Genomic DNA, 15,727 nt, shown 5'->3' with positions numbered 1-15,727 from the left:
CCGTTACAAGGCTACGTGAACGCGCTTTAGTCACATGAACGCGGGAAGGAGAACAACGTTGGGTCAACAACAGACGAGTGATTGGAATACCGTCTCGTTTCAACGAATCGGTTCTTTTGAACAGTTCATCCCAAAGAGCCGTTTCAGAAAACTGTTTTTTTTCCAGCAACGTGATCTCTGACATCCCAAGTGTATTGTAAAATACACGAATAAAACAGATGTATGCACAATAGCTTTCACATGGTAATTAAACATTCACCATATTAATAGCACATTTTATTTGAAACTTTTATGTTATTCTGCTTTTAAAGCAACCTAGCCTCATCAGTCCCTAATTTAAAAAAAATACTATTTTAGGTCACTGATTCTTCAACATATCATTTCATATGGATAGACTTATGGTAGGCCTATGCATTGTATACAGGTCCTAGATCATCCACCATAAAAATGTACACAAAACTTACTCTTGAACAAATAACTCCCATCAGTTTTGTAAAAAAAAAAAAAAAAAATTAAATTAAAAAGAGGGCATCAACAAAGTATTCACACCTTGAAAAGACTTCATGTGATTTCTACAGCTACAGGATTTCAATAGATTACATAAAGTTAACAATGAGACCACCTTGTGTAATAAAGGTGTGTCAATGATTTAGTCTGTGACATGCTGTAATTAAACAAATAGTTCCTTTTCCGTGTCGGTCTATTTTTTTACTGTCTGTCTACTTAAAGGTTTTTCAATTATTTATTGATGGAGGAGTCCTGAGAGTTCCCCGTCTAGAATTAACCGAGATACCTTTACCTGTCACTGGGTACTACTGCTAGGTGTCCTGTTGTCTTGGGGAACACTAAACTGTTCTACGTGTCAGTTCTCATGTCGGTCACTCTCATCAGAGTGGTTTAGTGCATTTAAAGCGCAGTCAATGCCAAAGCATGTGCTATTTGTTTCATAATGTACATTGAATAAATAATGTTACCGTAAAGCAAATTTCAACTCTGCATTATTGACTTGTTTTTTATTATATATATATATATATATATATATATATATATATATATATATATATATATATATATATATATATATATATATATTGGGTAAATGTATTACAGTATGATTTTAACATTTTCAAACTCTACGATGTCACATGATCCTTCAGAAACTATGATACACTACCATTCAAAGGTATGTTGAAAGATTAATGATAATTATTATTATTATTATGTTATTCAGCAAGTACACATTAAATTGATCAAAAATGACTGTAAAGACATTTATAATATTAGAAAGACCCTGTGACAATCAAAACTAAAGATATATATTTTAAATAAATTATATTAAATTATATTGTATTTTAGCCTTAGTGAATATAAGAACACCTTTGGTTCAGTAGAGTATCTGAATTCAGCATTCATTGCTTTGAATAAACATATTCATTCAATACCTCTCAGGCACACACAAAAGTGTATTAGTATCAATGTTTGCATGCGGTTTGTTCCATAGTTACAGATCGTAGGAAAACAACACAAATTATTCATGCCTCTGTCAGACATTACCAGAGACACATTAGCACTCACAGTAATAATCAGCCACTGTATTTATCTAAATTGTGTAAAACAGGTGTTGAAAGTACAGTAGAGTACATAATGTGCTGATCATATAATGGTAATGGAAAAGAACAGCACGTCTGTCGGTAGAGCCAAAATTACTACTAATACAAAAGTGCCATCATTGTCTATGACTGCAGACTAGACACACCTCTGGAAATGTGTCAATAAAGATGAAACAGCACCTGGCCACACCTGTTAGTTGTATATTAATAATGACTAATTATGAGTCATTTGTTAGAGATACATGGCAGGCATATTTTAACATGCTTAGATTAGCAGCAAATAACTGAAATGGAACAGTAGCACTCTTACTGTCAATTAGCCCTGTGCTCTTTTAAGCTTACAAAATTGCCAACTCAGCCCTTGAGAGGAAATGACATCATTGTTTACAGCTCTGCAGCAGATGGAGGAATGGGAGTGGCCCCTCCTTTAGCCACGGTAGCAACCAGTGTGCCACACTGATGATTCAAAACAGTATTTAGTCACAGTCTATTTTTCTCTTTCCCTTAGTGCGGCCCAGTGTGTTAAATCCCAGAGTACTCCTGCTCTCACGGCATCACTGCTTGAAACTGCCCTCTCAGCAGACTCCTGAATGTAGAAAAATCATTGCATGTATTTGTGTGTAACATATAGTAAGTGGAGGGCTTTAAACTTTCTGGAACCTCTATCTGGACTATATATAGGCCATATACTGACCATTTGAAAATTACCATTTTTTTCTTAACCGTGAATAAATCATGGATGAAGGGCATTGTTAGGCACTCAAAGTAGAGTCTAGAATAGAATCCAGGAATGGAACTAATCAATTCATAAATATATAAAAGATTTATGGTTTATTACTCTCATGAATTACAAACAGCTTTGAAAAGAACTTCCTATATATATATATATATATATATATATATATATATATATATATATATATATATATATATATATATATATATATATTTAAAATTATGCATAAAATTTATATTTCTTACATTTTATATACTTTTTATTAATTAAAATGTTATGTTTACTCCTGATAAAAAAGTAAAAGTAAAAAAAAATCTAGTAAAAAAAAAAAAGTTAAAAAATCTAGTAAAAAATCCTGTTATAGATGATTCAGATGTTTAGATAGTTTGGCACCTTTTGAGTAAAATAAAAGATATAGTATGCACAGACTACTGAAGATGAAACTGGCCTCAACGCTCAGGCAACATTTGATCTTGCAAAGATTTTCTATTTGCAAATTTTGGATACAGTCCATGACCACAAACTATCTAGACTATGATGTTTTCCTCTGGAACTAATATTATCCACATTCTCCAACTCACTGCAGCCTCTCTGCTAATGATAATCTGTGTTAACAATGCCTCTATTCAATGAAGTCTATCAGAACCAAATGTTTCCATGCATTCTTGTGCGACTTATGAATGACTTGCTGATCTCTTCTGATCTACCGTTCAGTCAATCTTGCTCCCTTTATGCGCAATTAAGGTCCTCATGTTGGCATGTTTATGGTTAAAGATTAAAGGCTATATGGCTTCCTCACTGATAATCCCAGCAGATATTAGTGCTCCCATCATTGCTGGTTGAGCTTAAACCAGTGGGTACAGGACAGAGGGGGAGGGCTGGTAGGGATTACTTTGACAAGTTATGTAAGCATGCCATCCAACTAAACGGTGAGAAAAAGAACGAGAATGGTAGAAACTTCAGTAGGTTTAGGGAAGCAAGCAATTAGGGAGGAGAAATTCTGTTCCTCAGAATGCTGAGCTTTTCTGGAATGTTGATGGCATTTGAACCGCCCGCCCATGACCGAACAAAGAAAGTTTTTTCTCGCTGTGCTCAACAGAAAAAAAGAGACAGATGGGAAACAGAACTGTTTAGATATGGGAAGCGCTATCAGGGCTTCCCCAGTCAAGCTCTTATTTTCTTCAAAACACTTTTCACTCATGACTAAACAGTGGCTAATGTTTACTTAAACCTGATTACAAATGTATACTGAATCTAAAGAACATTAGATACAGATAAAAGGAGATGAAATGAACAAAGGAAACATAAAAAACTAAAAAACTCCCTGTTAACAAACAATGAAGGCTCACACCATATGCACACTATGCATAATATGCATTTCCCTTTACGCTTTTGCAAAAGTCAATACTTTTCCACCTCACAAACGTTGTAACTGCATTCTATTGACCAGTCAAATTCCACTAAGGCATGAAGGATTTGCATAATAGGCTAGGTTTTAGTTTGCTCTTTTTAAACAGCTTTACACAACCTGAGGCATGTGAAGTCACAAACGAAGGACAGGGACACCCCTACTGTAACACGGCCAAAAACTAGTTTTGTAAGAACCTTTGCCGTCATTCATCGGTTTTGAAAGTTATCCACACTTCAAATGGGTTTAGAGAGAGAAAAAAAGGATTATTTGGAATATAAAATACAAAGACGTTGGTTTAAGAAAGTTGAAGATTATATAGCCAATATTAAGCATGCAGGGGGGAAAAACGTAATGAAAGTGTAACATCATTAATCTACGCGCTTAGAAAAGACTAGGCATGTATGTGCATACTATAAATCCTAAATTCTGTGTGATACCAGTAATTTTCAGAACAATTTAGGACAGATAGGGTGGATAGTATGCACATTTGGACACAGTAGAGCGTTTGTATGGGCTCAGCCTTTAAAAAAAACTGCGATGTCGCCCCCTACTGTCACTTCAATTCAATACATTTCCAACGGATTTCAATCGCTTTCAGAATTCAAAGCAGCTTCAAAAAGTATATCCTTCAGTCCTTCATCAGGAAGCAATGTTTTATCGGACAAAGGGGAGTGTTTTAAAGAAACACCCATATGCCAATAGCATACAGATGGTTAGATAAAACCAGAACAACTGCCACTGGGCTCATAGAGATTCAAAAAACAAATTTTCATACTTTTGCTTCTGAAGTAAACATTTTAAATAAAAATGCTTATATATTTGCGCTAGAAAACCAGACAAAACTACACAGACTAAGATGTTCATTTTTAGCAATGTCTGCAACGTTTAATTCCACAGCTATATAAATTTAAGTCTTACAATCTGATTTAAAATCTTTTTAGGTCTTAATTTGTGATGAGGCCTTTTAAAGACCTTTTTATGACTTACAGAAACCACGGTTCATTCGAACTTTGTTTGATGCGTCAAAATGAGACCAAAACTAAGCACAGACCACAGTAGTCCTGATAAACACATAACTGGCTTTTATTAACACTGCCTTCCAGAAAAAGCAAAAGGTTTTCAGCAGCTATACTGTGAGATACCCACAGTGCCTGCAGAGTCTGTGACTCTTTCATGGGTTTAACGCCTATGCATTTTCATTCTCAAAATTGAATACCAATTCACAATGTCCAACGCTAAACACATTTCAGAGACAGAGAGAGGCCGATGCAGTAACCGTAACAGTGAAAATTCACTTGAGTGGCAATAAGATGCTCTAACAGAAAACAATTTCAACTATGCATTGCATTTTGTTCATGTCTTCTGTTACATAATGAGGCTGGCAATCCCACAGCACCCTCTGATGGTTGTAACTGGGACAAAGGTTTACATCAGTGACGGCTCTGGTTTCCGGTTGGCTATTTAAAGATGGTGGCTTGCACAACAGGGCAGAAAAAGGGACGTGCCAGTTCACTGAGTAATCTGGGAACTTTTTTAACCATCTGTTTCATACAGTCTCTGGGTGATACGGGGGTCTCCAGGGATTCCTAGAAACAGCATACCATTTTGTCACCTTCATCAAAGTTAACAGGAACTAAAATTAGTTAACAGGAAATGAGCAATTTTATGCTGCAAACAGATGATAGGGCACTTCAGTAGGGCACTTTGAGTGACTGGAAACTAGTACTCATTTGGCTCAATAATGTCAATATTTACAAAAACAGAAATGACAAAGCACGACCATATCAAAACCTGCAAATCAAAAGTGTCCTTCAGCAGTAATTAAAGCAAAGCTGGTTTAGAACCACGGTGTAACTGAAACACCTTTTACAATAAAGATTTCTGAATGGATAACTTATAGGAAAGAAATTTTTTTTTTCACAAATATTTACATCAAATATATGCCATTTTGGACTGTACATTCCCGTATATTCAAAGCGTTTAAACAACTTATAACTTAGGTTTTTGTGCTTGCAGTCAATCGGAGGGCTATGGATATTAGAATCTAAATTAGATGATGGAAAAAATAAATGCTTAAACAAAGTCCCTTGAACAAACAAAAGCTCATAGCAGCGCTTTTCCATCATGGTATTCTTTAATAATACAAAAAGCCCTGTAACCTCCATGCACAACTGTGGAAACTGCGATCTTGAGTGTAAAAGTGTGTCAGCCCAGCAAAAGGCCAGACAGAGCATTCAGGTCCCTCATATATGGGTTGTCGCTGAGGATACGGTCGATGCGCTGCTTTTGGTCAGGAAAGATGTCGTATAACTTCCTTTTGAGCTCTGTGGTTTCTGATGGTGACCGCTGTGGAGGTGGAGAAGGGGAAGGACGAGGAAGATGCCAGTCTGGAGGTCCAGAGTGTGGCCAGTGGGAAGGGGAAGAGGGGTGTGCTGTGGACTGGGCCGATGAAGCGTATACTGACGGGGTTGCCCGAATGTCTGTCCTCGGTGGGGCCATTATGGGACTACCTCTGTGAGAGGACAGAAAAGTTATGAGGGTAAAGCTGCCGAGACTAGAAATGTGTGATAACCACTGCTGAGTATTATTTTAAACAAAAACAATATGTAATTATGAACTCACCGGCGGTCTTTAAATAGAAACTCATCTAGATGAGGTCCATTCTTTCCAAGTGGGTCATCTGGGATCATGAAATGATCTTCAACAAAGGTGAACTGTAAGAGTCTGAAAAATCCATACAATTAACAAATGTTAACTGAGAGCACAAAACACTACCACTAAAACACACTACTACAATTTAAATATTTGCTGTCAGTGAGATATATTATTGTTTTAGACTCCAAAGACTGCACTTCCTCGATCAAAATATTATTCAATTAATAAATGTTATTACAGTTTAAAGCAACCGTTTTATATTTTTACACCTACATTAAATTTCAAAATGTGAGTTATACTGCTTTATTAATATTAATAATAATACAAATAAAAAAATTCTCAAACAGCAAATCAGCATATAAATATGATTTCTGAAGGTTTCATGTGACATTGAAACATTTTAGACAGCATTTTAGACAGCATTTGGTGGCTTTTGCATCTGAATTCTCCACATACATTTTAAATGTCTTCACTGTCAGTATTCCAAACTTTAAAATGCTAGCGTGTTATTAACATTAAAAAATTAAAAAAAAATAAAATATATATATTTATTGCTGGTCTTCTGGACATCTTGTTTTTCTTACCTCTCCTGAATAATCCATCTCCATGCTTCTGACTGGCTCACAAAGTCCCTCAGGTTGTCATTGGTGACAATGACCCCTCCTGTCTTCTCAGCCAAATGAAGCAGGAATCTGTGAAGAATGTCATAAATCAAACAGGGCACAGACAAAAACCTAGGGCATGTATAAAAAACTAAGCAGATTTTGCCCTCAACATTGTCCGATTTTCCAATTCTATCCACTTGCTGTTAATAAACACGCCACCTGTTTTTATTATGCCTGACCCCATCTGCATATTATTTGCATATTCACATTGGCATCCAGATAGGAAAATAGATGACACACACTGTAAATACATGTCTGTGCTGATACAAAAGACAATATGCAGTGTGCATATTTTTACATCAAATTTATGTGATTTGTGCATGGGAAATGACACGTTTCCCATTTTTCCCAATGTCCCGTCCCTATTTGTGTGTAAACATCTTTTATAGACAGAATACATTTATATGGTTTCCAGAAACATCATTAAAAACTAATACACCAAGCCACAAGCCAAATACTATCTTGTCTAGTAATGTGCTGAGGAACAGACAGAAAGAAATTCTAGACTGCTTTTTTAGCAGCTGGAACTTGTACCTGTCATCATGGGAGGAAATTCTCTGTCCACACACTTCTCTAGACGGAGTGAAAGATAGAAGTCGCAGGTTTTCCAGCTGATTCAAAAAGTGCTGTTCTGTAACAATATATGTAATATATCACATTTTGACTCTATATTGAAATCTATATTGCTCAACTAACTACAGAAGGAAACTGAGCTCCTACCAGTGATGTTAGGGTCCTTTTTCTGTCTCCACTGAGGAACGAAGACGGTGATTTCTCTGTGCCCTCTGCGCCAGAAGGCCTCTACAGCGATGGCGATCCCACGACAAGAAAAGATTCGATGGAGTCCATGCCTAGTGACAGCAAATTGGGAGGTAAATGGTCACAACAAGGTTGGAATACATTACTAATCAAACTACAAATACAATTTTAAAAATATCTAGACATATGCTGTGTACTGTATGACCATTTTCTATTTACAGGAAAGGTTTGGAGGACCTACAGCTTCTGTTAATATGTAGTGCACTGAGTGGGATACTGTAACCCACAATGCAACACAATGTTTCCACTTGACTTTCCACTTATGGATGTGCAGCCATAAATAAACCACTAGTTGTTGTTTTTTAAACTCATTCTAGACTCTTTCTAAAATAAAAAATTCTACATTACGAAGATGATAAATGGATGCCAGTTTCTAAATTAAATGTAGTAAGGTCATTTGAAAATGGTGTTAACACTGCTGTTTTTAAAACATTTATCATTGCATTCTGTTTTTACAATCTTTCTAAATTCTAGGCAGTATGCAATATATTCCCTTATATTGCAGTAAACACATTCCCAATATATTGCAGTAAAATGAACCAGAGGTATAATACTTTCTCATTCAAACATGTTAAATTCAGCTAGAGGCCTGATTAAATAACCAAAGACAAAAGTTCCCTACTGAATATCAAATTGCTTGATCAGGAAACAGTTCTGCATTCAATTTCACAATGCATCTGATACCAATGATAGAGAGATAAGTACATATGTAAATGCGTTTGAGAACAGTGGTTAGCAATTTACTTCCTTTTACCTCGCCAATTCTCGATTAGACACAACTGACGTAAAAGGGTACAAAAATAGACACACATCTCCATCCATTCAGAATGCTTAGACAAAAAGATATGTATACAGATGTGCAGCCGTCAACTCCCCCCCCCCTACCCAGTCCACAAAGAGACACACAAACGGAACCACAGAGGGGTCACGGGGAAGTTCCCTCTACAAGAGAAAGTTATTTTAAACAGGAAGTGTTACTAAATCAACGACCGCTGACGTAAAAAGTCAGATAACTTTCCCAGTCTGGAAATGTAAATTGCTAAATATGCAAAAAAACCTTTCATTTCTCCCTTGTATTTCTGACCAAAAAAAAAAAAAAAAAACCACCAAATAAAAACCCATGTGGTTCACCTGTAACTCATCCATATGAAGATCGTATCCAGTGACTGTAGACTCTGACCTGATTATCTTGCACCGACAGGACAGGCAAGAGACTTCAAAAATTGAGCTGTAAAAGGTAGCCTTTTGTCCAAAATGACTGTAGTATTCTGTGTCAGAACAGACTGACTATGTGACTAGACTGGGCATAATCGCCATTGCACCGTGCGCAACACTGAATGTGCCAATGTGAATGATCAAATTCAATCGGCTTGTTGTCAAAGCATAGCGTAAGGAACCTTTCTTTTCAAAACAAATCTAACCTGAGAAAAGTGAAATGAGAAATGAAACTGTAACAACATCCTGGATACGTGCCAGGCCAAAGCGACATCATTACTGAAGGATCAGGAACTCTACATACGCTGCACCAGTTTCAGTCTGTGGCCTTTGACCTCTCCTTCCCTTTGACTTTCATCTTCAACTGCAAGATATTGACATCCTTCTTAACTGCTGTGGCAGCGATTCTTGGTAACTGCGTATTTGAGCTGCTATGGCAACAATATTTCACCTGAGGATTCAAGATCTCAAATATCATGCAAGCATACAAATCAGCCACAAGAAACCCTGTGTGAGCTGTTGCCTTCAAGACTGGCTGAACATGTGATAGACTGACTGTTCGCTGCTCTGCACGGATAATAAGGTTTAATTAGTTGAGGTATGAGCAATCTGCAAAGAGCAGTCCTTACCTTTCCAAATGACTTTTCTTAAGTAGCTAAGGACAATCATTACCCCTTTAGTTTCAATAATACAATATGTTTCAGATCTTTCTAGTATATGCCCATGTATTTTGTTGAGGTAATGGTCTTACGATATTAATAAAAATCCCACCTGACACCGTATCCCACAATATACCTTTTTCTCTTCAATTAGATTTCACTTGTAGGGGTCTAAAAAGATGCTCTTTTCTTTAACCCTGTATAACACCTCAGTTTCCATACCAGTACTTCTAAGAAGTGCAGTCACCTCCGGTAAGTCATGTAAAGGGCAAAATAGGGGCCTGACAAGGGGAGAGACCCACAAAAGAGGTTACCTTTAACGTGGGAGGGAGAGAGGAAGGGGGTGTTAGTGAGAAAGACAGATACTGTTATGAAGAAAGGAAAAAGGGGGTTGCACCTGGTTTTAGGTTTTCAAACACAAACACTTGCATACTACACACACACACACACACACACACACACACTCTCAAGGCTTACTGGAAGTGACTTAATTTAACCTTTATGGGTACTCAACAACACCAACATTTTCACACCCCTCAAACTGTCTCCAAAAAAAGCATCAATCACACCTGTCCTTTACAATGGTTTCATAGTACAGGCATTAATCGAATACAGAATGCATACAATACTGAGGACATCATCATGATTTTCATTCTCCAAAAGAACATAAAAAGAGAAATTTTAAAGAATGAACCAGAAAGAACTAGAGGATGGAACACGCTACACAACTAAAATCTGCACAGTTTTTAAAACATCATGCATCATACACTTGCTGACTTAGGATATGTTTACCAAGTCAAACTGGGCCACTGTGAACTAAACGGTTAAGGACCAGTACTTTTCAACTACTTTCAGCAATGACTTTCAAATTGTTCTTAACAATTTGAAGGTCTGAATAAAGCAAAATATTAAACAACTGATATTCGCAAACCTGTCGAAATCTGTCAACTCCAACTGCACAAAATCTGCAGACTGCCTATGCCTTTCAGCAACTAACATGAATTCTTCTATGCTTCAGATAGGAACAAACATCTGAGCAAATGTTTTACAGTTGATTCCAAATTTAAAATGTACACTAAGTTTACGGTTTTTAAGTTCACAAACTGTCACTGTCCCCCAAAATTACACAATCTCATGGAGACTTACGCCATTGCCACATTGCTCCCATCGATGATGATGTGCCGCAGATCTGGGCAGCCTGGTTCATTTTGTAGAACTAGTCGGTAGGGGGTTCTCAGGGATTGCTGGAAACGAGAAATGCCGGTGAGGGGTGCTGGTTTAGAGGTGCTATGTGCCTCAGGGCGAGGTAAAGGTGCCCGTCCAGGAAGCGTCTGGTAAGAGCATCCTGGTCGTGTGTCGGTGCTCCGGAGAGGTGGGCCTTGAGACGAGCTGCGGAGATTGGTCACACTCTCCATCCGTACTGGAACCATTGTTTGAGAGCTACCACGGGGCAAGTAATCAAACCGGGACTCAGATTTCAAATCGAGTGCAGAAATTCTGGGTTTCCTCTCTATCTCTGTGAAGTCATTATCATCGTCATCGATGATAATCACTTCACACACATCAGTCTGTGCACCATTGTTTCTTTTAAGAGTGGTAGAAGCTAGTGGCATGCTGCTTATCTGGTTCTTCTGACCTATGCCGTTAGTGCTAGGAGGTCTAATGTTTTCTTTGCACTTTATCTCTGTGAGAGCTCTCGTCTGTGTCCGTTCCTTCTCTTTGAGTCTGATGGAGGTAGAGGTGGACGAGGCATTTGCACAGGGTGATGGGTCGGGCGTGCGAGAAGTGCGCTGTGCTCCCTGACCCTTCTGAGTCTCTTCCACAATTCGTTCTAGAAGCAAAAACGTGTCCTCTGTCTGCCCGGTCTCACGAACCACCCTCTCAACAACCTCCTGCTGGTAGCCCATGGTTCGGAAGAAGTTAACAAGACAGCGTAAGTTAGTCTCAGGACTCACTGCCTCACTTTCATTTGTCAATTCACTACCAGCCAGCGCTCCTTTTGCAGACGTAACTGTCCAAGTTTGGCATGGCTCTCGCTGTCGCTCTTCCAACTGCTCCTCTTCTCTCCTCTCCAATGAGTATTGCCTCTTAGTGTCCCTCTGCTCACTTTCAGAAGACCGCCGCTTGTTGCAAGGTCGACCGTTTAGACCGGGCATAACATCAGGAGTGGACGTAGGACCTGCGGTTTTGTCCTCAAAAGTGGTGTCCAGGATACGGTTTGAGAGGTCTGTTACAGGTGTGCTAGTCTGGGAGCGGTCCTGCTCAAGGTCTATGCTAATTAAAGGCTGTGTGGGGCTTTGGGCCAAGCCCAAAAGTTCCTCTTTGAGGGCACTGGGCAGCAAAAGCAGTTCCATGGCATATTTATCAGCTCGGTCCTCCACAAAATTCTTAAAGGTGCGCTTAACTAAGGGTTCTCTGTCAGCTGGCAAGCTTCGCTTCTCCTGAAAGAGGGCAACAAACTGTTGAACACGACTTTGGGCCATGACAACGGCCTCTGCGCACCCGCTCAACTTCAGACGACCCGGTTCCAGTACCTGGACCTCTGCACTTGTGTCTCTAAGCAGCCGGTCTAAAAATAGTCCACGAGCACCAGCAAAAATGCAGTGCATGTCCACTGGGTACCATTCTTCCTTCTGAAGCTCTGGGTCACACAGGCCTTTCACATACTCCTGCAAAACAATCACAGCAGGAATGGATTACAACACATACATTGTGAAAGACAGAAAATTTCACTTCTAGAAGGAGCAGATAAACGTGACAACAGAAGCATACCACTCTAGAATAATAATTCTCAGAAGAAAAACAAGTCAAACTGGTTTCATTATTTTAAACTACAATGCGCATATGAATTGTCTCAGAAGGGCCAAATGACCAAGAGCTACATCATCTTTCTAGGGAGATTCCACATGCCCATTATCATATCGATGAAAGTGTGAATGCATAGCCAAGTAAGCAAGCATGACGCCGCACCCAAATGTAGTTACACAGAGCTAGTAAGTTTTACATTATGCGATGTTCCAGAATTTACTCAAAATAAATACTTTTAAATGTATTGTCTGACTACTTATTAATACGATATTCTAAATAGTTTCTACATTATTAATTGTAATGTATATTATATATATATATATATATATATATATATATATATATATATATATATATATATATATATGTCCAGCTCTAAAACCTAAAAACACTATATAAAAAAAAGGAAACTTTTTTTCTAACAAACTATGTGGAGAACTGTGCTTCTTTGGAATTTCTTTAATTTAAAAGACAATATATTTGCATGATTGAGTGGATTTGGGTGAGTGGGTAAGTCTACTAGTTTGAATGAAACAACAATACAGGAACCCCTTGGGGTGGACTATTCTGTCACATTTTTGCTGAACTTTTTATTTCTTTGATCTCCGCGAGCAAGTTACGGTAAATGAAATACTCATATACAGTACCAGTAATGACAGCAGGTCAAAAGCCACTACTCGGAGTAGTAACTAAAACCGAAAGTGAAATACACTAGGGGCCTCCCGTCTTCTCCTGACTAAGCAATCAGATCTCTGACAAAGCCTCATGAGAAAATTCATGACACAGTTTGGATGAGAAGCAGATATCAGTTTATATCTGTTATTTGAATTCAAATGGAAAAGGATATTTAAAAGTCATTGAGATGTGGAGACAAGAGATCAAATGTTATTTCAAAGAAAATTCCTTGACACTATTGTGGTTATAATATTTATACCTGTGAAAAAGTATTAGAAATATTCAAAATATTTTGACAGAGGAAGTGAACGTGGTGGTGAAACACATCCACAGAATGGTTTCCGTTTCATGGCTTAACAATAAGGATATTCCAGGTTTACTGGCACTGATGGCTATAATTTCCTTATTTGATCTGAGTAGAATTGCAAACAATGGCATGTCAGAAATAGGTGGTGACGCCACACATTCAGTGAAAAACCACGTCTTTTGTTGCGGTCTCTGTAACTTAATTTTTTCGAAACCACTTTAACGGGAAACATCTATGTCAAAATGTACAGTGTTGGATCATCTGTAAATGTGTGTGAAAGCTTACTAATGTGTTTCTGTCTGCTGAGACATATAATCCACAGAAAAAATCCTTTCACATTGGCTATAATGAATGTATGCAGTTTGGTGACAGTTACTCCCAAATGACATAATTTCATAATTTGGCCAGTGTGATTCACAGGTACGAAACACAGCCATGATTGGGAGTATGATCTATTAAAAGCATTTCTACTATAAACAAGGAAAATATGAATTAACTTTGATATTATTTAAAATAATACTAATATTTAAGAGAAAAACTGGCCAAATTGTAACTGTTTATCTTCTCGACCTAGCATCACACACCGCCTATCAAAAAAGAAAGATATAAACTTGAAACTGGTCTGGATCAGCATATGTGAATGGAGCAGAGTGACAAGTTTCAGAGTGCTCTGTACTCTCTAGGCTGTCCATTGCTATAAGACAAACTTGACCAAAACAAACAAACAAGCAAACAAACATACACATACCCACTCGACCACATACAAAACCCCCTCCAAAAGTACAGTATTCTTTCCAAATATCATCATGTTAAATGAATGTTGTGAAGTTGTTTAAAAATAACATTTATTTTAGTATGCTAAATAAAAATAATTTTTGAGACACAAACGAGTCTACAGATTACCACATGCCTGTTTAAATATCAAATAAAGACAAACATGCTGCTGTCAGAAGCAGGCCAAGTTGACTCTGACATCAGCTTCCTCCAGCTATTACGTTGCAATTTAAGTTACGTTAAGGTCATTAATTTCCCTTCTGACAGTCAAAAACAAGTAGCAACATCGTTTAAGATAAACATTTATACAATCTACTTTCATGTTTACCTTTGCTTTAGACACGTCCTCCTTTTTTCCCTTCAGCTGGAGCCAGATCTGCCTGGAAGCCTTACTTCCGTGGGCTCCTGTGTGATCCAAGAGCCCAATAATAGTAAACGTCACTTGGAAAACCTGTTCGACCTTCGGCTTGCTACACCTGAGCTCTGTCTGCTTGTCCTCGTGTACCGTGAACTCGTCTACGGTGAGCGACTCGGACTGCGCTCTGCCGGCGGTCGGGGACTGCCTGCCTCCCGGCGGCTCTGTGCAGGTTACCTCGGTGATTCGCTTCATCCCGAGGAGGGGCCGCGTTGTTGACATTTTATTTTTAGCTATATCAATCTGTGTAGATCACGGCGTCTTCACTTTCAAAAACACCTCTTGTAAAATGAATCGTTTACCCCCTTCATGTTCACTTCCCACCCTCTGACTCTTGACGTTAGTCAACAGCGCTGTAGTATCTGTTTTGACGTTACTCTCAGTTAGCCTGCTAGCCTACATCTCAATCCGTCGCACCCGGAAAACCCCGCGCACGTCATCAACAGACGACGACGTTTGCTGAGATGTCATCACTTTTTTTTTTTTGATTACAGATAAGAGTCTGTTGCTTGGGGCAACCGCTGTTTATGGCAACGGCACCACACTACAGTGAAAATAACAAAGTATTGTGAAATCATGTTTGTTAGCATGATAAGCGATCAGATGCGGCAAAATCCAAGAAACAGTTACATTTATGAGTTAAAATGTTTCACCGTACCGCCAAAACGTTTGGAATGATTATGCTTTTAAAAAGTTTTTGAAACAGCATTTTAATACCCACAAAGGTTTAATTTATTTATGAAAAACTGTAATATTATGAATCATTATTTATTATTATTTTATTTCGGTATATTTTAACATGTAATTAATTCCTGTGATAGCAAAGCTGAATTTTCAGCAGCTATGAGCTGATTATTATTAAGCTCAATTATAGGTACTCTGTAATTAATAATGGCTCTTATTATTATCAATTGTTATTTCCATCACGAATAGGAAAAATGTTACACACACACACACACACACACACAGATATATATA

The 15,727-nt window shown here is 38.0% G+C and overlaps 1 protein-coding gene across 1 annotated transcript; it reads right to left on the bottom strand.

Annotated features, from left to right (window-relative positions):
- Nucleotides 1–4,822: 4,822 nt before the first annotated feature.
- Nucleotides 4,823–15,174, bottom strand: n4bp1 (nedd4 binding protein 1). The gene is made up of 7 exons (XM_043265011.1): nt 14,663–15,174; nt 10,917–12,439; nt 7,798–7,928; nt 7,612–7,708; nt 6,997–7,104; nt 6,380–6,481; nt 4,823–6,269 (listed from the first exon to the last, which is right to left on the bottom strand). Exons 1-7 carry the CDS (start codon nt 14,969–14,971, stop codon nt 5,963–5,965), a joined length of 2,577 nt encoding a protein of 858 aa, XP_043120946.1. The 5' UTR covers nt 14,972–15,174; the 3' UTR covers nt 4,823–5,962.
- Between the last annotated feature and the right edge of the window lie 553 nt (nt 15,175–15,727).

The sequence above is a fragment of the Puntigrus tetrazona genome, chromosome 18, assembly GCF_018831695.1.
Source record: "Puntigrus tetrazona isolate hp1 chromosome 18, ASM1883169v1, whole genome shotgun sequence".
Lineage (NCBI taxonomy): Eukaryota > Metazoa > Chordata > Actinopteri > Cypriniformes > Cyprinidae > Puntigrus > Puntigrus tetrazona.
This window is presented reverse-complemented; position numbering and strand designations above follow the sequence as displayed.

Excerpts from the sequence above, each read along its gene's own strand:
- n4bp1 (XM_043265011.1), bottom strand. The coding sequence starts at position 14,971 with ATGTCAACAACGCGGCCCCTCCTCGGGATGAAGCGAATCACCGAGGTA. Across the intron at positions 7,929-10,916 it reads GGGAGCAATGTGGCAATGGC|GCATGGACTCCATCGAATCT; the intron begins GTAAGTCTCCAT and ends TGCTGTCACTAG. Across the intron at positions 7,105-7,611 it reads ATTTCCTCCCATGATGACAG|ATTCCTGCTTCATTTGGCTG; the intron begins GTACAAGTTCCA and ends CATTCTTCACAG.